Consider the following 24,505-nt stretch of genomic DNA (forward strand, 5'->3'; position numbering starts at 1 on the left):
CACCAATGCCATCCCTAGCTTCCCCTCAGCATGTAAAGCATCATTGCATTCTATCTACCCTCAGCATATGAATCACCATTGCCCACAATCTCCCCTAAGCAAGTAATGCACCATTGCCTTTCATCTCCCCTCAGTATGTAAAGCACCATTGCCTTCCATTTCTTTATTTCTTTAGTTATTTAATGAGTTTTATATGGCGCTGACTAGACCCGTAGGTATTAGAGCGCTTTACATTAGGTTACACCACAGCGAGTTGCAAGTTACAAGTTTAAATAAGTTACATAATGATTACATGCAAATGACAAGAGTACAGTCAAGGTACAGTAAAATAAAAGATAGTTGCAAGGAAATTAACAGGGGACGTGGGAAAATCAAAAGGGGGGAGAGAGGTAGAGGGGGACAAAAGTAGTGTTATGAGAGAGGGTGCGGGGATACGAGGGTAGGAGAAAAGGCAAATATGAAAGAGGGAGAACATTTGAGGATCGTCAAGGGAGGAACGAGGGAAAAGGGTAAAGGACAAAGGTTCAACAAGATGGCCGGTCTGGGTCCAGGGGAATCAGTGGAGAACAGCTACAAAATGGCGGGCAGGGCAAAAGATAAAAAGTCATAAAGTCCATGTACGTGACCCAGGGAGCATGAATTAAAGTGCGAAAATCTCCCATCTCCCCTCAGCATATGAAGCATCACTGCCCTCCATCTCCCCTCAGCATGTAAAGCACCATTGCCTCCCATCTCTCCTCAGCATGTAAATTAACATTGCCTTCCATCTCTCCTCAGCATGTAAAGCACCATTGCCTTCCATCTCTCCTCAGCATGTAAAGCACCATTGCCTTCCATCTCTCCTCAGCATGTAAAGCAACATTGCCTTCCATCTCTCCTCAGCATGTAATGCATCATTGCCTTCCATATCTCCTCAGCATGTAATGCACCATTGCCTTCCATCTTCCCATAGCATGTAAAGCACCATTGCCTTCCATCTCCCCTCAGCTTATGAAGCACGATTGCCTTCCATCTCCCCTCAGCATGTAAAGCATCATTGTCTTCCATCTCTCCTCAGCATGTAAAGCACCAATGCCATCCCTAGCGTCCCCTTGGCATGTAAAGCACCATTGCCTTCCATCTCCCCTCAGCATGTAGAGCACCTTTGCCTTACCTCTCTCCTCAGCATGGAATGCACCATTGCCTTCCATTGATCAGACGTGTTCCATGTCAGCAACATATCTCTCCGCATATTAGAGAACTACATTGGCTTCCGGTAACCAACAGAATCGAATTTAAGCCCTTAACCCTAGCTTTTCGGGCAATCCATGGAACATGCCCTAGCTATTTGAAACAGAGGCTAGGTGTCTACATGCAGACCCGCGCTCTGAGGTCTAATTCCCAGAAATTGCTTTGCACTCCACGAGTTAGGAAAGCACGTTGGGTGGCAGATCCTTTATGCTAGGGGCATCCATATTATGGAATTCCCTGCCTAACTCCCTGTGCCAGATCACTTCTGAAACACAATTTAGGAAAGCAGCAAAAACATGGCTTTTCAACCTAGCTTCATCTTCTGTGATCTTTGGTCGATGCTTGTCTTTCGCGTGTCACTTATCGCTCCAGCGCCGAGACACCTCTCTGGAGGTAGCTGTTCGCGCTTTATAAATGGCTGTATTATTATTATTATTATTATTATTATCTCCCCTCAGTATATGAAGCACAATTGCCTTCTATCTCCCCTCAGCATGTAAAGCACCATGGCCTTCCCAAGTATCCCTCAGCATGTAAAGCACCATAGCATTTCAACTCCTCTCAGCATTTAAAGCACCATTGCCTTCCCTCTCAGCTCAGCATGTAAAGCACCATTGCCATCCCTGGCGTCCCCTCATCATGTAAAGCCCCATTGCCCTCTTCTCCCCTCAGCATGTAAAGCCCCATTGCCCTCTTCTCCCCTCAGCATGTAAAGCACCATGGCCTTCCCTAGCATCCCCTCAGCTTGTAAAGCACGCTGCATTCCATCTCCTCTCAGCATGTAGAGCCTCATTGCCTTCCATCTCTCCTCGGCATGTAATGCACCATTGTCTTCCATCTCCCCTCAGCATGTAGAGCACCACTGCCTTCCATCTTGATTAAGCATGTAAAGCACCACTTTGACTTCCATCTCCCCTCAGCATGCAAAGCACCATTGTCCTCCATCTCTCCTCTATATGTAAAGCACCATTGCCTTCCCTAGCCTACTCAGCTTCTAAGCACTATTGCCTTGACTACTCTTGAGTCTATATTCAGCTGCCCTTTTACCACTGATAATGTGTTCATCTCACCTGGTTGATGGACCTTTCTGGATGAAGGGGTGTGGGCTTTACAAGATGGGGTACACATTCCTCTTCAGTGGTTAGCCCTAGAGGAAAGAATAAAGTGACACAGATTCAATCACAGACCGCGCTTCCACTGCAGTGACATGGAGAGGGGAGCACAATGCACAGACATAGACAGGGGAGTCCACTGCAAGGGAGCTGTAGTTCAGACAGAAAGCAGGGAGCACACTGCAAGAGAGCTGTAGTTCAGACACAAAGCAGGGAGCACACTGCAAGAGAGCTGCAGTTCAGACAGAAAGCAAGGAGCACACTGCAAGAGAGCTGTAGTTCAGACAGAAAGCAGGGAGCACACTGCAAGAGAGCTGTAGTTCAGACACAAAGCAGGGAGCACACTGCAAGAGAGCTGCAGTTCAGACAGAAAGCAAGGAGCACACTGCAAGAGAGCTGTAGTTCAGACAGAAAGCAGGGAGCACACTGCAAGAGAGCTGTAATTCAGACAGAATGCAGAGAGCACACTGCAAGAGCTGTAATTCAGACAGAAAGAAATGAGCACACTGCAAGAGAGCTGTAGTTCAGACAGAAAGTGGGGAGCACACTGCAAGAGAGCTGTAGTTCAGACAGAAAGCAGGAGGCACACTGCAAGAGAGCTGTAATTCAGACAGGAAGAAGGGAGCACACTGCAAGAGCTGTGATTCAGACAGAAAGCGGGGAGCACACTGCAAGAGAGCTGTAGTTCAGACAGAAAGCGGGGACACTGCAAGAGAGCTGTAGTTCAGACAGGAAGAAGGGAGCACTCTGCAAGAGCTGCAGTTCAGACAAAAAGCGGGGAGCACACTGCAAGAGAGCTGTAGTTCAGACAGAAAGCAGGGAGCACACTGCAAGAGAGCTGTAGTTCAGACAGGAAGAAGGGAGCACACTGCAAGAGAGCTGTAGTTCAGACAGAAAGCGGGGAGCACACTGCAAGATCTGTAATTCAGACAAATAGCAGGAGGCACACTGCAAGAGAGCTGTAGTTCAGACAGAAAGCAGGGAGCACACTGCAAGAGAGCTGTAGTTCAGACAGAAAGTGGGGAGCACACTGCAAGAGAGCTGTAGTTCAGACAGAAAGCGGGGAGCACACTGCAAGAGCTGTAGTTCAGACAGAAAGCAGGAGGCACACTGCAAGAGAGCTGCAGTTCAGATAGGAAGAAGGGAGCACACTGCAAAAGGGCTGTAGTTCAGACAGAAAGCGAGGAGCACACTGCAAGAGAGCTGTAGTTCAGACAGGAAGAGGGGAGCACACTGCAAGAGAGCTGTAGTTCAGACAGGAAGAAGGGAGCACACTGCAAGGGCTGTAGTTCAGACAGAAAGCAGGAGGCACACTGCAAGAGAGCTGTAGTTCAGACAGGAAGAAGGGAGCACACTGCAAGAGAGCTGTAGTTCAGACAGAAAGCGAGGAGCACACTGCAAGAGAGCTGTAGTTCAGACAGGAAGAGGGGAGCACACTGCAAGAGAGCTGTAGTTCAGACAGGAAGAAGGGAGCACACTGCAAGAGTTGTAATTCAGACAGAAAGCCGGGAGCACACTGCAAGGGCTGTAATTCAGACAGGAAGAAGGGAGCACACTGCAAGAGAGCTGTAGTTCAGACATGAAGAAGGGAGCACACTGCAAGATCTGTAATTCAGACAGAAAGAAGGGAGCACACTGCAAGATCTGAAATTCAGACAGAAAGAAGGGAGCACACTGCAAGAGAGCTGTAATTCAGACAGAATGCAGAGAGCACACTGCAAGAGCTGTAATTCAGACAGAAAGCCTGGAGCACACTGCAAGGGCTGTAATTCAGACAGGAAGAAGGGAGCACACTGCAAGAGAGCTGTAGTTCAGACATGAAGAAGGGAGCACACTGCAAGATCTGTAATTCAGACAGAAAGAAGGGAGCACACTGCAAGATCTGTAATTCAGACAGAAAGAAGGGAGCACACTGCAAGAGAGCTGTAATTCAGACAGAAAGCAGAGAGCACACTGCAAGAGCTGTAATTCAGACAGAAAGCAGGGAGCACACTGCAAGAGCTGTAATTCAGACAGAAAGCAGGGAGCACACTGCAAGAGCTGTAATTCAGACAGAAAGCAGGGAGCACACTGCAAGAGCTGTAGTTCAGACAGGAAGAAGGGAGCACACTGCAAGAGTTGTAATTCAGATAGAAAGCCGGGAGCACACTGCAAGGGCTGTAATTCAGACAGGAAGAAGGGAGCACACTGCAAGGGAGCTGTAGTTCAGACATGAAGAAGGGAGCACACTGCAAGATCTGTAATTCAGACAGAAAGAAGGGAGCACACTGCAAGATCTGTAATTCGGACAGAAAGAAGGGAGCACACTGCAAGAGAGCTGTAATTCAGACAGAAAGCAGAGAGCACACTGCAAGAGCTGTAATTCAGACAGAAAGCAGGGAGCACTCAGCAAGAGCTGTAATTCAGACAGAAAGCAGGGAGCACACTGCAAGAGCTGTAATTCAGACAGAAAGCAGAGAGCACACTGCAAGAGAGCTGTAATTCAGACAGAAAGCAGAGAGCACACTGCAAGAGCTGTAATTCAGACAGAAAGCAGGGAGCACACTGCAAGAGCTGTAATTCAGACAGAAAGCAGGGAGCACACTGCAAGAGCTGTAATTCAGACAGAAAGCAGGGAGCACACTGCAAGAGCTGTAGTTCAGACAGGAAGAAGGGAGCACACTGCAAGAGAGCTGCAGTTCAGATAGAAAAGGGGAGCACACTGCAAGAGAGCTGCAGTTCAGATAGAAAAGGGGAGCACACTGTAGACATGGAGAGGGGAATATACTGCAAGAGACCTGTAATTCAGACACAGAGCGGAAGCACACTGCACAGATATTGAGAGGGGAATACACTGAAAAAGGAGCTGTAGTTCGTGCAGTAAAGGGGGAGCACACTGGACATGTAAGTAGAGGGAAGCACACTGCAAGTCAGCTGTAGTTGAAAACGAAAATGGGGAGCACGCTGCAAGAGAGCTGTAGAGCCACAGGGAGAGGGGAGCATGGCAAGAGAACCATATCACTCAGAGGGAGTGGGGTGAACATGAAGGGAAGTGGAAACAGAGGTGGGAGGAGACAGGAGGAAAGGAGAGCACATAAAAGGAGGGGTGATACAGCGAAGGGACGCAAACACAGGGAAAGAGGGGCGCATTGAGGAAAGGGGAGACACAGGGAAGGGAGAGCACACAAAGGGAAGGGGGAGAAACAAAGGAAAGAGAGCACACATAAGTAAGGGGGAGACACAAAGGGATGGGGAGACAAAGGGAAGGAGGAGCACACAAAAGGGAAGGGGAGACATAGGGAATGGAGAGCACACAAAGGGACGGGGTCACAGGGAAGGAGAGCACACAAAGGGAAGGGGCGACATAGGGAAGGGAGAGCACAGAGGGAAGGGAGAAACAAAGGAAAGGGGGTGACATGAGGGAGGAGAGCACACATAAGTAAGGGGGAGACACAAAGGGATGGGGAGACAAAGGGAAGGGAGAGCACAGAGGGAAGGGAGAGCACAAAGGGAAGGGGGAGACAGGGAAGGAGAGCACACAGAGGGAAGGGTGCGCACACAGAGGGAAGGGAGGGCACACACATGGAAGGAGGCGGCACAGGGAAGCCGGAGCCCCCGGGTGGAACGCAGACTCCGAGGTGGGAAGCAGTTTGTGGGTACAGGAGGATGGATGCCAGCAGGGTGTACATGTAAGCGTCTGGCTAAGTAGCTTACCTGCTGTGGGGAAAGTGTCCTGTGCTTTGACCATTCCTGAGAACTCCTCTGCAAACCTGGGAAAGGAAAGGGAACAGTCTGAGTTTGTATCGACCAAGCATTGCAACCACAGGTAGGTGACCATGTGCAAGCTGCAGAAAATGGGCGCAGAGATAAGATGACCAGGAAACTCATGCAAACAAGGACACAGGCAGCACTCCTGGGCTTAGGTGAACAATCTGGTGAATGCTTGGAGATTCTGTCCTGGTTCACTCCTGCTGAGCCAGTGAAATGGGGACTTGTGGAAGAACACAGGTCTGCAGCATTGTGCTTTTGGTGACATGAAGACATCTGGACAACTTACAGGGCCATCCAGATGTGGATTGGACAGACAGATCCCAGTGCCTGAGTTTAACCCCAGAATGGGAAGGAGCCCACGAGCAAATGTCCAGGACCAGAAACAAATGGAGTCAACCAAAGACAAGGACACAAGTACATTAACTGCAAGAACAAGAGCGCACTTACATGAAGAAAACAAGTCACCCTCCAGCCTGAAGAGAGCAAACCAACACGAAGAACAAGTGATCATCAGCACTGAGGACAAGAGCAAACATGAACGTACTGTCATGAAGTAAATAAGTCACCCTTCAGCCTAAAGAGAGAAACCCAACACAAAGAACGAGAGAAAACCCGCACCGAGGACAAGAGCAGAAGAGAGAGCACTGTAAAGACAGTAAACCAACAAAAATAACAAGTGATCATCAGCACTGAGAATAAGAGCAGACAAGAACGTACTGTCATGAAGTAAACAAGTCACCCTTCAGCCTAAAGAGAATAAACCAAAACAAAGAGCAACAGACCATGTCCGCACCGAGGACACGAGCAGAAGAAAGAGCACTGTAAAGACAGTAAACCAACAAAAAGAACAAGTGATCATCAGCACAGAGGATAAGAGCAGACATGAATGTACTGTCATGAAGTAAACAAGTCACCCTTCAGCCTAAAGAGGATAAACCAACACAAAGAACAAGAGAAAACCCGCACCGAGGACAAGAGCAGAAGAGAGAGCACTGTAAGAACTAAACAAGTCACCCTTCAACCTAAAGAGAATAAACCAACACAAAGAACAAGTGATCATCGGCACCGAGGATAAGAGCAGACATGAACGTACTGTCATGAAGTAAACAAGTCACCCTTCAGCCAAAAGAGAGTAAACCAACATAAAGAACAAGAGATCACTCGAACTGAGGACAAGAGCAGAAGAAGGAGCACTGTAAAGACAGTAAACCAACACAAAGAACAAGTGATCACCCAAACCGAGGACAAGAGAAGATGAGAGCGAGCACTGTAAGAAGTAAACAAGTCGCCCTTCAGCCTAAAGAGAGTAAACCAACACGAAGAAGAAGAGATCACCCGCACCGAGGACAAGAGAAGATGAGAGAGAGCACTGTAAGAAGTAAAGAAGTCACCCTTCAGCCTAAAGAGAGTAAACCAACACGAAGAACAAGAGATCACCCGCACCGAGGACAAGAGAAGATGAGAGAGAGCACTGTAAGAAGTAAACAAGTCACCCTTCAGCCAAAAGAGAGTAAACCAACACGAAGAACAAGAGATCACCCGCACCGAGGACAAGAGAAGATGAGAGAGAGCACTGTAAGAAGTAAAGAAGTCACCCTTCAGCCTAAAGAGAGTAAACCAACACGAAGAACAAGAGATCACCCGCACCGAGGACAAGAGAAGATGAGAGAGAGCACTGTAAGAAGTAAAGAAGTCACCCTTCAGCCTAAAGAGAGTAAACCAACACGAAGAACAAGAGATCACCCGCACCGAGGACAAGAGAAGATGAGAGAGAGCACTGTAAGAAGTAAAGAAGTCACCCTTCAGCCTAAAGAGAGTAAACCAACACGAAGAACAAGAGATCACCCGCACCGAGGACAAGAGAAGATGAGAGAGAGCACTGTAAGAAGTAAAGAAGTCACCCTTCAGCCTAAAGAGAGTAAACCAACACGAAGAACAAGAGATCACCCGCACCGAGGACAAGAGAAGATGAGAGAGAGCACTGTAAGAAGTAAAGTGGTCACCCTTCAGCCTAAAGAGAGTAAACGAACACGAATAACACAAGATCACCCGAACCGAGGACAAGGGCAGAAGAGAGAGCACTGTAAGAAGTAAACAAGTCACCCTTCAGCCTAAAGAGAGTAAACCAACACGAAGAACAAGTGATCATCAACACTGAGGACAAGAGCAGAAGAGAGAGCACTGTAAGAAGTAAACAAGTCACCCTTCAACCTAAAGAGAATAAACCAACACAAAGAACAAGTGATCATCGGCACCGAGGATAAGAGCAGACATGAACGTACTGTCATGAAGTAAACAAGTCACCCTTCAGCCAAAAGAGAGTAAACCAACATAAAGAACAAGAGATCACTCGAACTGAGGACAAGAGCAGAAGAAGGAGCACTGTAAAGACAGTAAACCAACACAAAGAACAAGTGATCACCCAAACCGAGGACAAGAGAAGATGAGAGCGAGCACTGTAAGAAGTAAACAAGTCGCCCTTCAGCCTAAAGAGAGTAAACCAACACGAAGAAGAAGAGATCACCCGCACCGAGGACAAGAGAAGATGAGAGAGAGCACTGTAAGAAGTAAACAAGTCACCCTTCAGCCAAAAGAGAGTAAACCAACACGAAGAACAAGAGATCACCCGCACCGAGGACAAGAGAAGATGAGAGAGAGCACTGTAAGAAGTAAAGAAGTCACCCTTCAGCCTAAAGAGAGTAAACGAACACGAATAACACAAGATCACCCGAACCGAGGACAAGGGCAGAAGAGAGAGCACTGTAAGAAGTAAACAAGTCACCCTTCAGCCTAAAGAGAGTAAACCAACACGAAGAACAAGTGATCATCAACACTGAGGACAAGAGCAGAAGAGAGAGCACTGTAAGAAGTAAACAAGTCACCCTTCAACCTAAAGAGAATAAACCAACACAAAGAACAAGTGATCATCGGCACCGAGGATAAGAGCAGACATGAACGTACTGTCATGAAGTAAACAAGTCACCCTTCAGCCAAAAGAGAGTAAACCAACATAAAGAACAAGAGATCACTCGAACTGAGGACAAGAGCAGAAGAAGGAGCACTGTAAAGACAGTAAACCAACACAAAGAACAAGTGATCACCCAAACCGAGGACAAGAGAAGATGAGAGCGAGCACTGTAAGAAGTAAACAAGTCGCCCTTCAGCCTAAAGAGAGTAAACCAACACGAAGAAGAAGAGATCACCCGCACCGAGGACAAGAGAAGATGAGAGAGAGCACTGTAAGAAGTAAAGAAGTCACCCTTCAGCCTAAAGAGAGTAAACCAACACGAAGAACAAGAGATCACCCGCACCGAGGACAAGAGAAGATGAGAGAGAGCACTGTAAGAAGTAAAGAAGTCACCCTTCAGCCTAAAGAGAGTAAACCAACACGAAGAACAAGAGATCACCCGCACCGAGGACAAGAGAAGATGAGAGAGAGCACTGTAAGAAGTAAACAAGTCACCCTTCAGCCAAAAGAGAGTAAACCAACACGAAGAACAAGAGATCACCCGCACCGAGGACAAGAGAAGATGAGAGAGAGCACTGTAAGAAGTAAAGTGGTCACCCTTCAGCCTAAAGAGAGTAAACGAACACGAATAACACAAGATCACCCGAACCGAGGACAAGGGCAGAAGAGAGAGCACTGTAAGAAGTAAACAAGTCACCCTTCAGCCTAAAGAGAGTAAACCAACACGAAGAGCAAGTGATCATCAACACTGAGGACAAGAGCAGAAGAGAGAGCACTGTAAGAAGTAAACAAGTCACCCTTCAACCTAAAGAGAATAAATCAACACAAAGAGCAACCGACAATGTCTGCACCAAGGACAAGAGCAGAAGAAAGAGCACTGTAAAGACAGTAAACCAGCACAAAGAACAAGTGATCATCAGCACCGAGGATAAGGGCAGACATGAATGTACTGCCATGATGTAAACAAGCCACCCTTCAGCCTAAAGAGAGTAAACCAACATGAAGAACATGTGATCATCAGCACTGAGGACAAGAGCAGACATGAACCTACTGTCATGAAGTAAACAAGTCACCCTTCAGCCTAAAGAGAATAAACCAACAAAAGAGCAACAGACCCTGTCTGCACCGAGGACAAGAGCAGAAGAAATAGTACCTGATAGACAGTAAACCACCACAAAAAACAAGAGATCACCCGCCGGAGGACAAGAGCAGACATAAACATACTGTCATGAACTAAACAAGTCACCCTTCTGCCTAAAGAGAGTAAACCAACACAAAGAGCAACAGACCATGTCTGCACCGAGGACAAGAGCAGAAGAAAGAGTACTGTAATGACAGTAAACCAGCACAAAGAACAAGTGATCATCAGCACCGAGGATAAGAGCAGACATGAATATACTGTCATGAAGTAAACAAGCCACCCTTCAGCCTAAAGAGAATAAACCAACACGAAGAACAAGTGATCATCAGCACAGAGGATAAGAGCAGACATGAATGTACTGTCATGAAGTAAACAAGTCACCCTTCAGCCTAAAGAGAATAAACCAACATCAAAAGCAACAGACCATCTGCACCGAGGACAATAGCAGACTAGAGTGCCCTGTAAGGAAGTAAACATTTCACCCTTCAGTTAAATGCAAAGACAAGAGCCCAGAAGTAAATATGTCAACTATCAGCCTAAAGAGACTAAACCAACAAACAGCAAAAGACCACATTCTCCACCCTCAGTCATTCCTTCCAGTAACAGAATGTGCCCTCACACTGAGCCCCAACTTCCAGTCACAGATGGTGGCATCAAATCCAGCCTCTCCATCCAGTCAGAGGAGGTGTCTTCACCCTCATCTGTCAGTCACAGAATGTACTCTCACCCTAAGTCACCCTCACCCTCAGTCATTCCTTCCAGTCACAGAATGAACGCTTACCCTCAGTAACCCTCACCCTCAGTCATTCCTTCCAGTCACAGAATGTACGCTTACCCTCAGTCACCCTCACCCTCACCCTCAGTCATTCTTTCCAGTCACAGAATGTACTCTCACCCTAAGTCACCCTCACCCTCAGTCATTCCTTCCAGTCACAGAATGAACGCTTACCCTCAGTAACCCTCACCGTCAGTCATTCCTTCCAGTCACAGAATGAACGCTTACCCTTAGTCACCCTCACCCACAGTCATTCCTTCCAGTCACAGAATGTACGCTTACCCTCAGTCACCCTCACCCTCAGTCATTTCTTCCATTCACAGAATGTACCCTCACCCTCAATGGTTACCGCAGAGACAAACAACCTCCACAGGTGATGCAGAGACAAACAACCTCCAAGGGTACCGCAACGACAAACAACCTCCACAGGTACCCCACAGACAAACAACCTCCACAGGTACCGCAGATACATACAACCTCCAAAGGTACCAAGGAGACAAACAACCTCCACAGGCACCGCAGAGACAAACAACTTCCAAGGGTACCACAGAGACAAACAACTTCCATGGGTACTACAGAGACAAACCATCTCCACGGGTATCGCAGAGATGAACAACATCCAAGGGTATCACAGAGACAAACAACCTCCATGGGTACAACAGAGACAAACAACCTCCAAGGGTACCACAGAGACAAACAACCTCCAAGGGTATCATAGAGGCAAACAACCTCCACAGGTACCACAGAGACAAACAACCTCTATGGGTACCGCAGAGAGAAACAACCTCTAAGGGTACCGCAGAGACAAACAACCTCCAAGGGTATCACAGAGACAAACAACCTCCATGGGTACCGCAGAGACAAACAACCTCCACAGGTAACGCAGAGACAAACAGCCTCCAAGGGTACTGCAGAGACAAACAAGCTCTAAGGGTACCGCAGAGACAAACAACCTCCAAGGGTACTGCAGAGACAAACACCCTCCACGGGTACCACAGAGACAAACAACCTCCACGGCATCCGCAGACGCAGAGACAAACAACTTCCACAGGTACCGCAGAGATAAACAACCTCCAAGTGCACCGCAGAGACAAACAAGCTCAAAGGGTATCACAGAGACAAACAACCTCCATGAGTACCACAGAGACAAACAACCTCCACGGGTACCACAGAGACAAACAACCTCCACAGGTACCGCAGACGCAGAGACAAACAACCTCCACAGGTACTGCAGAGACAAACTACCTTCAAGGGTACTACAGAGACAAACAACCTCTACGGGTACCACAGAGACAAACAACATTCACAGGTACCGCAGAGACAAACAACATCCACAGGTACCACAGAGACAAACAACCTCCACGGGTACCACAGAGACAAACAACCTCCATGGGTACCACACAGACAAACAACCTTCAAGGGTATCACAGAGACAAACAACCTCCAAGGGTATTGCAGAGACAAACAACATCCAAGGGTATCACAGAGACAAACAACCTCCAAGTGTATCACACAGACAAACAACCTCCACAGGTACCGCAGAGACAAACAACCTCCAAGGGTACCAGAGAGACAAACAACCTTCAAGGGTACCACAGAGACAAACAACCTCCACAGGTACCGCAGAGACCAACAACCTCCACAGGTACCCCAGAGACAAACAACCTCCACAGGTACCGCAGAGACAAACGACTTCCGTGGGTACCACAGAGACAAACAACCTCTAAGGGTACCACAGCGAAAAACAACCTCCACAGGTACAGCAGAGACAAACAACTTTCACGGGTACTGCAGAGACAAACAACCTCCACGGGTACCGCAGAGACAAACAACCTCCGCAGGTACTGCAGAGACAAATAACCTCCAGAGGTACCGCAGAGACAAACAACCTCCACGGGTACCACAGAGACAAACAACCTCTACAGGTACCGCAGAGACAAATAATACAACACACAAAATCTTCCTAGGGGTGCCGCCAAGACTATCCCTGCAAGTCTCATACACAACACACAAAACATACAGGAACCTCACCATTGGGACAACTGGGACAAACAACCTCTGCATGTCTGATACACAACACACACAAGAACCTCTCCTAGGGTACCAACGAGACAATCTCTGCACGTCCTGTACACAACACACATGAGAACCTCTTCAAGGGTACCACAGAGACAACATCAACACATCTGTACACAATACACTGAAGAACCTCTCCATGGGTTCTAAAGCGACAACCTCTGCACGTCTGTACACAACACACACAAGAACCTCTGCATGCCTAGTAGAGAACACACCACAAAACAACTCTATATAATTAGTTCTCACTAGATTCCTTTAATGGGTAAGAATTGACAAGAGGTCCCCTTGTCACATACCACTCAATAAATGGGTCCCATGACTAAATGGATTCCTTCAGCACAAACAAACGAATGAATGGATCCCCATAGCATTCAAGATCTGATCAAGGGATCCCTCTAGTGTTCATACATGGATGGATCCCTCTAGCGTACATACATCAATGAATCCCTTTATCGTCCATGCATCAATGGATATCTCTAGCATCCATGTATCAATGGATCCCTCTAGCTTCCATGCATCGGTGGATCCCTCTAGCGTCCATGCATCGGTGGATCCCTCTAGCGGCCATGCATCGATGGATTCCTCTAGCATCCATGCATCAGTTGGTCCCTCTAGTTTTTATGTATCAATTGATCCCTCTAGCGTCTATCATCAATAGATCTCTCTAGCATCCATGCACTGGTGGATCCCTCTAGAATGCATGAATCGGTGGATTCCTCTAGGGTACATGCATCAGTGGATCCCTCTAGCGCCAATGCATTGGTGGCTCCCTCTACTGTCCATGTATGTATTAATACCTCAAGGGTCCATGCATCAATGGATCCCTCTAGCATCCATGCATCAGTGGATCCCTCTAGCATCTGTGCATCAGTGGATCCCTCTAGCATCCATGCTTCAATGGATTCCTTTAGCATCCATGCACCAATGGATCCCTCTAGCCCCTATGCATCGATGGATCCTTCTAGCGTCCATACATCAATGGATCCCTCTAGCATCCATATGTCAATGGATTCCTCTAGCATCTATGCATCAATAGATCCCTCTACCATCCATGCACTGATGGATTGCTCTAGCGTCCACACATAGGTGGATCCTTCAAGCATACATGCATCGATGGATCTCTCTAGAGTCCATACATAGGTGGATCCCTCTTGTGTCCATGCATCACTGGATCCCTCTAGCATCCATGCATCAATGGATCTGTCTAGCAATCATTCCTCTATGGATCCCTATAGCATCCATGCATCGATGGATCCCTCTAGTGCCCATGCATTTGATGGATCCTTCTAGAATACATACATAGGTGGATCCCTCTGCCACCCATGGATCCTCTAGCATCCATGCATTGATTGATCCCTCTAGCATCCTTGCATTGATGGATCACTCTAATGTCCATGCATCAATGGATCCCTCTAGCATCCATGCATCACTGGATTATTCTAGCATCTATGCATAGGTAGATCCTTTAAGTGTCCATGCATTAATGGCTCCCTCTAGGGTCCATGCATAGGTGTATCCCTCTAGCATCCATGCATCAGTGGATCCCTCTGGCATCCATGGATCCCTCTAGTATCCATGCATCGATTGATCCCTCTATTGTCCATGCATTGATGGATCCCTCTAGCGTCCATGCATCGATTGGACCCTTCTAGTGTCCATGCATTGATGGATCCCTCTAGTATCCAAGCATAGATGGATCCCTCTAGCATCCATGCATCAATGGATCCCTCTAGCGCCCATGCACTGATTGGATCCCTCTAGCATCTATGCATCAATGGATTCATCTAGCATCCATGCATAGGTAGATCCTTTAAGTGTAAATGCATTAATGGATCCCTCTAGGGTCCATGCATAGGTGTATCCCTCTAGCATCCATGCATCAGTGGATCCCTCGGGCATCCATGGATCCCTCTAGTGTCCATGCATCGATTGATCCTTCTAGCGTCCATGCATTGATGGATCCATCTAGCTTCCATACATCGATGGATCCTCTAGTGTTCATGCATCGATTGATCCTTCTAGCGTCCATGCATTGATGGATCCATCTAGCATCCATGCATCGATGGATTCCTCCAGTGTCCATGCATAGATGGATCCCTCTAGCATCCATGCATCAATGGATCCCTCTAGCGCCCATGCATCATTTGGATCCCTCTAGCAACCATGCATTGATGGATCCCTCTAGCATCTATGCATTGATGAATCCCTCTAGCATCCATTGGATCCTTCTAGCAGCCATGCACAGGTGGATCCGTCTAGCACACATGCATCAATTGATCCCTCTAGTTTACATCCATTGGTGGGTCCCTCTAGGATCCATGCATCAATGGATACCTCTACAGTTTATGCATCGATAGATCCCTCAAGCATCTGTGCATCAATGGATCCCTCTGGCATCCATGTATTGGTGGATCCCTCTAACATCCATGTATCGATGGATCCTTCTACTGTCCATCCATCGATGGATCCTTCTAGCATACATGCGTAGGTGGATCCCTCTAAAACATATGCATCAATTGATCCTTTCAGTGTCCATGCATTGATGGATCCCCTAGCGTCCATGCATCAATGGATCCCTCTAGCGTCCATGCATCGGTTGATCCCTCTAGTATCCATGCATCAATGGATCCTTCTAGCATCCATGCATCAATCGATCCATCTAGCGTCCATGCATCAGTGGATCCCTCTAGCGTTCATGCATCGATGGATCCCTCTAGCATTTTTCCATCAATAGATCCCTCTAGTGTCTGGGCATCGATGGATTCCTCTAGCATCCATTTATCGGAGGATCCCTCTAGCATCCATGCATCGGTAGATCCCTCTGGCGGATCCCTTCCTCGCAGTCAAAGCCTGGAACAACCTTCCACTACACCTCAGGCAGACAACATCGCTCCCCATCTTCGCAAGAAACCTTAAAACGTGGCTCTTCGATAGACCCACTCCTTGAATGGACTGGAACACGCACCCCCCTTACCACTAGCACCTTGAGACCCTTACGGGTGAGTAGTCGGGCTCAACAAACGCCTAATTGATTGATTGCATCCATGCATCAATAGATCCCTCTAGCGTCCATGCATTGTTGGATCCCACTGAACCATGATAACTGCTGTATGTTACTATCCCAACAGCAGACACAAGGGCCAGTTTCCTCGCTTGCACCAGTGCCCGCAGCATCCTTGCTATACTACTGGTAAGATCGCTTTACATGGAGCGGCAAGAAGGCAAGGGCCCTACAGGTAACAGAACAGATGTCAAACAGGAAACACTTGGGAAGCGAATGAGGGAAGCACCCTGTGTAAACTAGTTACAACCACACAGGGACGGACCGAGGCGCTGGGAGGTCAGACAACCAGGGAAGGAGGTGTGGAGGGAAGAGTAGAAAAGAGAGAGAAAGGGAGGAGAGGGGTGGAAGAAGAGCGAGTGTGAGTGAAGGAGAACAGGCTGGGAAGATTGTTAACTGGGTGGAAATGTTGAGGATGGATAGAGTGAGGCCGAAACAAGGGGGAAGGGGTGAAGGTTAAGGAAGAGAGTGAGCGCATGGGAAGGAGAGAGGGGAGTACAAAGAGACCAGAAGAGGAGAGAGTGGGAGTGATGAAGAGGTGGAGGAGGAAGGTCAAGGCCAGAAGGCGAGAGGGGCAGAAGAGAAAAGAGGAGGAGGGTTGTAGAGGGAGTTGGCACAAGGTAGAGTGTGGGGGGGAGGAGACGAGGGGAGGAGAGGAGGATAGAAGAGTAGAGGGGAGAAGAGAGGAGGATAGGGGAGGAGAAGAGAGGAGAGGAGTGGGTAAGAGAGTGGAGGGGAGGAGAGAAGAGGAAAGGAGACTAGAGGGGAGGAGAGAAGAGGAGGAGAGGAGAGGGGAGTAGAGAGGAGGGGAGGGGAGGAGAAGAAAGGAGAGTGGAGGGGAGGAGAGGGGGAGTGAGGAGAGATGGGGAGGTGAGGGGAGAATAGGAGAGAAGAGAGGGGAGGAGAAGGGAGGAGAGGAGGGGAGGGGAGGAGAAGGGAGGAGAGGAGGGGATGGGGGAGAGAGTATGGAGGGAGGAGAGAGGAGAAGAGGGAGAGGAGAGGAGGAGAGGATAGGTGAGAAGAGGGGAAGGGAGAGGAGACGAGAGGGGAGGAGAGGGCAGGGGAGAGGAGGATGGAGGAAAGGGGGAAAGGCTAAGGGGGCATGAGAGGAATAGAAGGAGGGAGGAAATAAGGGAGTGAGATAACGGGGAGGGAGCGTGAGCAGGTGATGGAAGGGAATGGAGTGGAGAAAGGAGGGGGAGGGAGAGAGTGAGAGAAGGCGGGAGGGCAGTCTGGGAGGGAGTGCGAGCACGAAAGCAGGAGTGGGACAGAAGAGACAAAGAGAATAAAGAGAGAATGTGAAAGCCCAGAGAAGGAGTTTAGCAGGAGGGGGAAGGAGAGAGAAGAAGGGTATTGATACATGGATTCCAGTGCCATCTATAGTGCCATCTATAAATTGGCTCTGCCATTCATTGATAAATAGATCCCAGTGCCATCTATACATTGGCTCTGCCATCCATTGATAAATAGATCCCTGTACCATCCATTGATAAATAGATCCCAGTGCCATCCATTGATAAATAGGTCCCAGTGCCATCCATACATTGATAAATAGATCCCAGTGCCATCCATGCACTGATAAACAGATCCCAGTGCCATCCATACATTGATAAATAGATCCCAGTGCCATCCATACATTGATATAGATCCCAGTGCCATCCATACATTGATATATAGATCCCAGTGCCATCCATACATTGATATATAGATCCCAGTGCCATCCATGCACTGATAAATAGATCCCAGTGCCATCAATACATTTATATATAGATCCCAGTGCCATCCATACATTGATATATAGATCCCAGTGCCATCCATGCACTGATAAACAGATCCCAGTGCCATCCATACATTGAAATATAGATCCCAGTGCCATCCATACATTGATATATAGATCCCAGTGCCATCCATACATTGATATATAGATCCCAGTGCCATCCATACATTGATATATAGATCCCAGTGCATCCATACATTGATAAATAGATCCCAGTGCCATCCATACATTGATATATATATATCCCAGTGCATCCATACATTGATAAATAGATCCCAGTGCCATCCATACATTGATATAGATCCCAGTGCCATCCATACATTGATATATAGATCCCAGTGCCATCCATACACTGATAAATAGATCCCAGTGCCATCCATACATTGATAAATAGATCCCAGTGCCATCCATGCACTGATAAACAGATCCCAGTGCCATCCATGCACTGATAAACAGATCCCAGTGCCATCCATACATTGATATATAGATCCCAGTGCCATCCATACATTGATATATAGATCCCAGTGCCATCCATACATTGATATATAGATCCAAGTGCCATCCATACATTGATATATAGATCCCAGTGCCATCCATGCACTGATAAATAGATCCCAGTGCCATCCATACATTTATATATAGATCCCAGTGCCATCCATACATTGATATATAGATCCCAGTGCCATCCATGCACTGATAAACAGATCCCAGTGCCATCCATACATTGAAATATAGATCCCAGTGCCAACCATACATTGATATATAGATCCCAGTGCCATCCATACATTGATATATAGATCCCAGTGCCATCCATGCACCGATAAATAGATCCCAGTGCCATCCATACATTGATATATAGATCCCAGTGCCATCCATACATTGATATATAGATCCCAGTGCCATCCATACACTGATAAATAGATCCCCGTGCCATCCATACATTGATATATAGATCCCAGTGCCATCCATACACTGATAAATAGATCCCTGTGCCATCCATACATTGATATATAGATCCCAGTGCCATCCATGCATTGATATATAGATCCCAGTGCCATCCATGCACTAATAAATAGATCCCAGTGACATCCATACATTGATATAAAGATCCCAGTGCCATCCATACATTGATATATAGATCCCAGTGCCATCCATACATTGATATATAGATCCCAGTGCATCCATACATTGATAAATAGATCCCAGTGCCATCCATACATTGATATATAGATCCCAGTGCCATCCATACATTGATATATAGATTCCAGGGCCATCCATACATTGATATATAGATCCCAGTGCAATCCATACATTGATTCGTGGATTTCTGTAGCATACTTGACATGATAAAAAAAGCCATTTAGTTTTTATGAACTGGAACAGATCAGAGAAAAATTGTTCCCTATAGTACAGTAGAATCGATAAATAGATCCCAGTGCCAGCCACACATTGATCAATTGATCCCCGTACCATCCACACATTAATAAATGCATTCCATTACTCTACATACATAAATGGATTCCTTAAAATGTAAATTTCTCCTTCTATGTGGAGTTTAAGTCCTAGCGCACTCAGGTTGCGGGTGGTTTCTCATCTCTTCATGTGAGACTGCCTTCCAACCAGGTGGCACTGAGATTATTAATACCCTGCACTAGCTAGGAATCTAGGAAATAAACATCTCAGCAGTGACCACCACACCGTTCAGCAGTAATACAATAATGACATACAAATTAATTCATGAAGAGATTGCTTTAAGAAGCTAGGCACTCTTTAAAACAAAGGAAGAAAGAAGCAAAAGCAATGAGGATTGGAATATAAAGAAAGGAGAGAAAACATGGGGAAAAAGTAAGGAAATGAAGAAATAAAAAGGAAGACAAGGGGAAAAAATGAAATGTGAGTAAGAAAGAAAGGAGGAGAAATAAGGAGCAAAAGGCAATGAGAGAAAAAATGTAAGGGGGAAGAAAGACATGAGAGGAAGAAGGAAAGAAAGAAAAGACCGAGAAAGCCAGTGAAAGCTGTAGGAAGGTACATCCTGACTATGGTTGCCCCCAACTTTTTGCCCTGTGTTTTAGCTGGTTTTTGACATAGTCGACCTGGGACCCTGCCAATCAGGACCCCAGGCCTACTGCTCTCTCTTTAAAATGGATTCCATGTACCCTAGGTGCATTTCCAATTGGGACTGGGCCACCTTATCAGACCCTGTAACTCAGGGCATAGGTGTACCCAGGGCTGCCAGGGGCTGCAGCAGGTATTATGCCACCCCTGGCTGGCCTCCTAAATTTGACACAACTGGCTGCATGACAGCTGGGGCAAAGTCGTGTAATCACCCTTTGCTGTAGATATAGTATACCTATATCTAACCCTAAAATGGACACACAGGTTCCTATCAGTCACTCCTATGGCAGGCCTTGACAATCCTGAAGGCAGAGTGCTTGGAATCGTGTGAGATGGTGCTCTGGCATGAGCTGAGCCTGTCTGCAGCTTGCGGAATCAAGTCCTAATAGCTGTTCCATGATATCCCATACCATATACTCTTAAGTGCATTATAATCCTCGCGGTTAAATGCTATCTTTGGTATTGCTTTATCAAAACATGTCGAGTAAGGTGTCATACGAATTGGAATACTAACCCCTCGCCAATTCTGGCGACGGGGTTAGCATTCCACCCTTCTAGAGGGACACGACATGTATGTAACTGTGAACCCCGGTTAAAGTTAACTGAAGCCTCAGCTCCACAAAATGGATGCTGCCACCACAGACACGAGTCTGACCTCCTGCTGCTGGGAGTCCTTCCAGCGAGGGAGGCTTGGACAAAGGGTTTCCTGTCCGGGGCGGTGCTAGCACCATCCCAGACATGGTTTTGTGTATCCTGGGTAGGCAGGGCTTTACAGGAAGGTGACTGCTGAGTGGCACCCCGGTGCTCACTACGCATAGGCCAGTCTGAACCAGTTCCAGGGGCACACCAGCCCCTGGCCTGGGGGAGTCCGGCATGGGAGAGGGGTGTAACCACCCCCCTCCTGGTCCCACCCATAGGCAGGACCTAGTCACCGGGTCAGCCCCCTTTTTTAGTATAAAGATAGGAGCGGGCCCCCTGTTCAAATTAGATCATCTTTGAATCAAGAATACTTTCTACGAAAGGACTTCGAGACTCTTCTCAAGATTTCTCCCTTGTGGCTAAGGAGTAGTCACCCTGCACCAGCGGGCACCATCTAAGAAGTCTGCGGTTTGCTGCAAGTCCTTCCTCAAGGAATCCGACAGCCCAGCTCGACGAGAACCGGCTTCCCTGGCACCTCTGACCTCTACCCACGTCATCAGCTCAGCTGTGATCTGTGGGTGCGACGAGACCTCGAGGGACCGGCCATCAACAAAACCTGCACGCTTTCTTAATCAGCACGACCATCGAAGCAATTCTCTGGTGAGTGCTCTGGGGTCCGAGAAACCCCGACCCTGAGCCGCTCCAGCACCGAAGTGCAGTCTCCCAGCATCTCCACGATCTGCGTGGGGCCCTTCTGCTCGCTGCTCAGTACGTTGTCTGGTCACTAGCCGCTGGCTTGTGCCCTTCTTTGACGACACCCGACAACCAACGCTGCTGGTCTGGTTGCTCCAGACTGGCCTTTGCTCCCATCTTTGAGAGGAGCACCCCGGACCCTCCCGGTCCACTCAAGACGCCATTTTAGGCCCACCACGTGGCCCTGAAATCTGCCAAGGCTTGTTGCCCCAATCCTGGGCCCAGCGACGCCGACAGCATCAACCTTCGTGGGACAGCTCGCACCTCCATCCGGGTCGCCGACAACGCCTCCTGGTCCGTGAGACTGCAGAGCCTAGCGTCGCCCACTCACCTAGTCGAGGTGACGGCCAACCGGTGCCTTCCTGGTACCCTCTGACTACTGGCTAGTAGTACGAACTTGGTCCCCTCTGCTTTCAGGTATCAACGATCTCTGATCCAGGCTTGGATCTCTACGAACTATTCAGCACTGGTCGCCGGCCAGCAACTCCTTTTCTTCCGGCTCCTGGCTCGTCAGCGAAGACCCCGACGCCTGTAAGACTTGTGCAGCCGCAGCCCTCGTGGCTAGGTAACCTCGGCATTTCGGAGCCTGCATAGCTTCCTTACTCTAGGGTCCCGAGTCCCTCGCTTCCGACTTGCCTTATCGGGTCCGCCCGAGACCACTAAACTTCCCGTGTCCCCGGACACTTGTTTAAATTGTGCACTTGAAGTATTCTCCCAAGAGTTTTGGTTTGTGCTTAGTACCCTGTCCTCATAAAGAGTCCAGGGCTGTTGTGATTCTTAATAAATATTCTGTTTATTTTCATAACACTTGTGTGGTGTCCTTTCACTTGGGGTTCAAGGGGTATGTGATGGTATAACAGCTGGCTTAACACGCCCTCTAGAGTTTAGCCCGAAGACTGCTCGTATCCACGCTACTAGGATAGCTGGTCTAAGGTTGACTTACAACCAATCACCATAAGGGTCGTTGGAACGATACATAGCGGTCGCTAGAATAGCGAACGTTGCATATCGGGCCAACTTCTCACAAAAGCGAGAAGGAGAAAAGATATACAAGAGAAATACAATGAGAAAGAGAGAAGAGTGAATGAGAGAGAAAGAAATGGGAAAGAGTGAAAGGTGGGAAAGAGCTTGAGAAGGGAAGGCGAGAGTGAGAACAGAGGAAAAAACTGTAGAGGAATAAAGATGAGGACAATAGAACCAGAAACAAAAAGGAGAGAATAAAGGAAAAGAGAAGACAAAATAGCAAAGTGTATGAAACTGGTTCTCTATATAGCGTACTAAAAAGAAGTACACTGTGCAGAGTCCAGTGGATTCCAATTGGCTTACAAAGGCTGAAGTAGATAATACTAATGCTCTCTTTGTGGTAGTGTGGGCGAGCAGTTAGGCTTATCAGAGGGCTGTGATAAGAAGTTGCTGTACTCACAGAGGCAATAAATGAGACATGCATTTGAAGAAGAAATCTGAGACCAAATTAGAAAAATACCACTTCTTTTTATATATGTTTCAAAACCAAGAACTTTGTTTAAAGGTAAGTAGTGTTTTCAATAGCAATTCGTAGAGGTAAGTAAAGCTTTTAAAGTTGTGCGCCTTTAAGCACAATGCGATCCTATGGAAGGAAAAGTCAGAGATGCATAAAGGTAGGTACAGTCGGTTTCAGGGGTTCACCTTCAGGGTTCGGAGTTGTAATGAGCCAAGGTACAAAGTACTACCAGCAGTTCTTCAAGAACTGCCCGGGTTCTACGGGGAGCAGGATGCTGGAAAAGTTGGTAGCTGGTGCGCGACGGAGCAGGGGGCCACTCAAAAACAGGCTGCACAGGGGAACAAGTCTGAGAGCTCCCAAACGAGGGCTTGGGTCGCAAGGGGTCTGTTACAATAGCGGGTATCGACCACCCTTGACAACTTTAGTAATCTTGAAAAGGTTGTTTTATTTGACTTCTCCTTGCATGAAAATAACTGTGTTTTGTTAAAATCGGGACCTCCAAGAAGGATACCTGTTCCTCAAAGAAAAAAAAAGATAAATGCCACAGGTAAGTGTTCTGTAATTCCCAAGGGTTATTTTGGGGAAGGGCTTGTGAGGAAGAAAACCCGTTGTATGTTCGTTTTCCTATCCCATCACCAAGTGAAGGGAAAAAACTTTTCTCGAATTTCCACAAACAGGCATTTCTAAAGAAATAAAACACCACTAGTTTCTCTCTCAGAGAAAGTAATAAAGTTTTAGTTATGTTCCCTATGGATACAACTTCTTTTCTACAGAGGTATGGTTTATCCGAATAAGGAGTCATAATTTCTTTTCCAAATGATGCCACATAATTTCCCATTTCTTATCCCCCCCCCCTTCCCCCCCCCCAGAGTGTTAAGAAAGAGAAGTTGTCCTAGCTTCGGTCACCTCCTGTCTTCCACCCGATTATCTCCCCGACCTTCCCAACAACCGAGCATGCACCTGGGCTAGGAACGGCCCTCCAGGAGGGTGGCGGGCGTTGCGTTTTGGCAGTGGCCTCCTGGCATTTCCCTGCTCTCGTCGGAGGTTTCACCCATCTGGGGTTCCGGGTAATGCCTTCTCTCACGTTGTCCTCAGAATTCTCTTCCATCTCCTCCTCGGGTCTTCCTTTGATTCATGATGTACAAAGCTCCTCAGCTCTCTGCTCCAGTTGAGTCTGATGGCTCAATTATATACACTTCTGTATTTATCAAGGGGTCTGCTGGATGCCTGACTTAAAGGGCCCATAATCTCGTTCTCTTGCAAAATGTCCTCCTGTTCCTGGCTTCCAGATGTAACTACAACTGAAGGACTACTCGTCCTATCTCTGTGGCCTGATTTTCTTCTACTGGTTGGAAACAGAGAAGAGAAGATTCTGGGTGGGTGGTGGGTGGTGGTGTCGGGGACATACCAGGGAAAGTCATTGATGTTATCTGTGTTATTTATTTCAGGTCTCACAGAGTTTTGGCAGGGTCTTGGAGCAAAGGGGTATAGAAAGTTTGTTAAGACCCAGGCCGAGAGGCTCGGTTGCTGAGTGGTTAGGTGGGCTGGATGCACAAAGATGCTTCTCGAGGTCAGGGACCAACAGCTGGCAGGGGCAAAACCAAGGCAGCTGGGCCACTCATGAA

General features: G+C 47.6%; 1 protein-coding gene across 1 annotated transcript in view; it reads right to left on the reverse strand.

Annotated features, from left to right (window-relative positions):
- Positions 1-24,505, reverse strand: part of LOC147684284 (uncharacterized) — a 48,172-nt gene that overhangs the window by 12,883 nt on the left and 10,784 nt on the right. The window contains exons 2-3 of the mRNA XM_086940152.1: positions 6,036-6,091; positions 2,301-2,377 (exon numbers count right to left, since the gene is read on the reverse strand). Of these exons, the coding sequence (XP_086796278.1) occupies positions 2,301-2,377; positions 6,036-6,091 (133 nt within the window). The remainder of the gene's footprint in view (positions 1-2,300; positions 2,378-6,035; positions 6,092-24,505) is intronic.

Source organism: Lissotriton vulgaris, chromosome 10, assembly GCF_964263255.1.
Source record: "Lissotriton vulgaris chromosome 10, aLisVul1.2, whole genome shotgun sequence".
In the NCBI taxonomy this organism is placed as follows: domain Eukaryota; kingdom Metazoa; phylum Chordata; class Amphibia; order Caudata; family Salamandridae; genus Lissotriton; species Lissotriton vulgaris.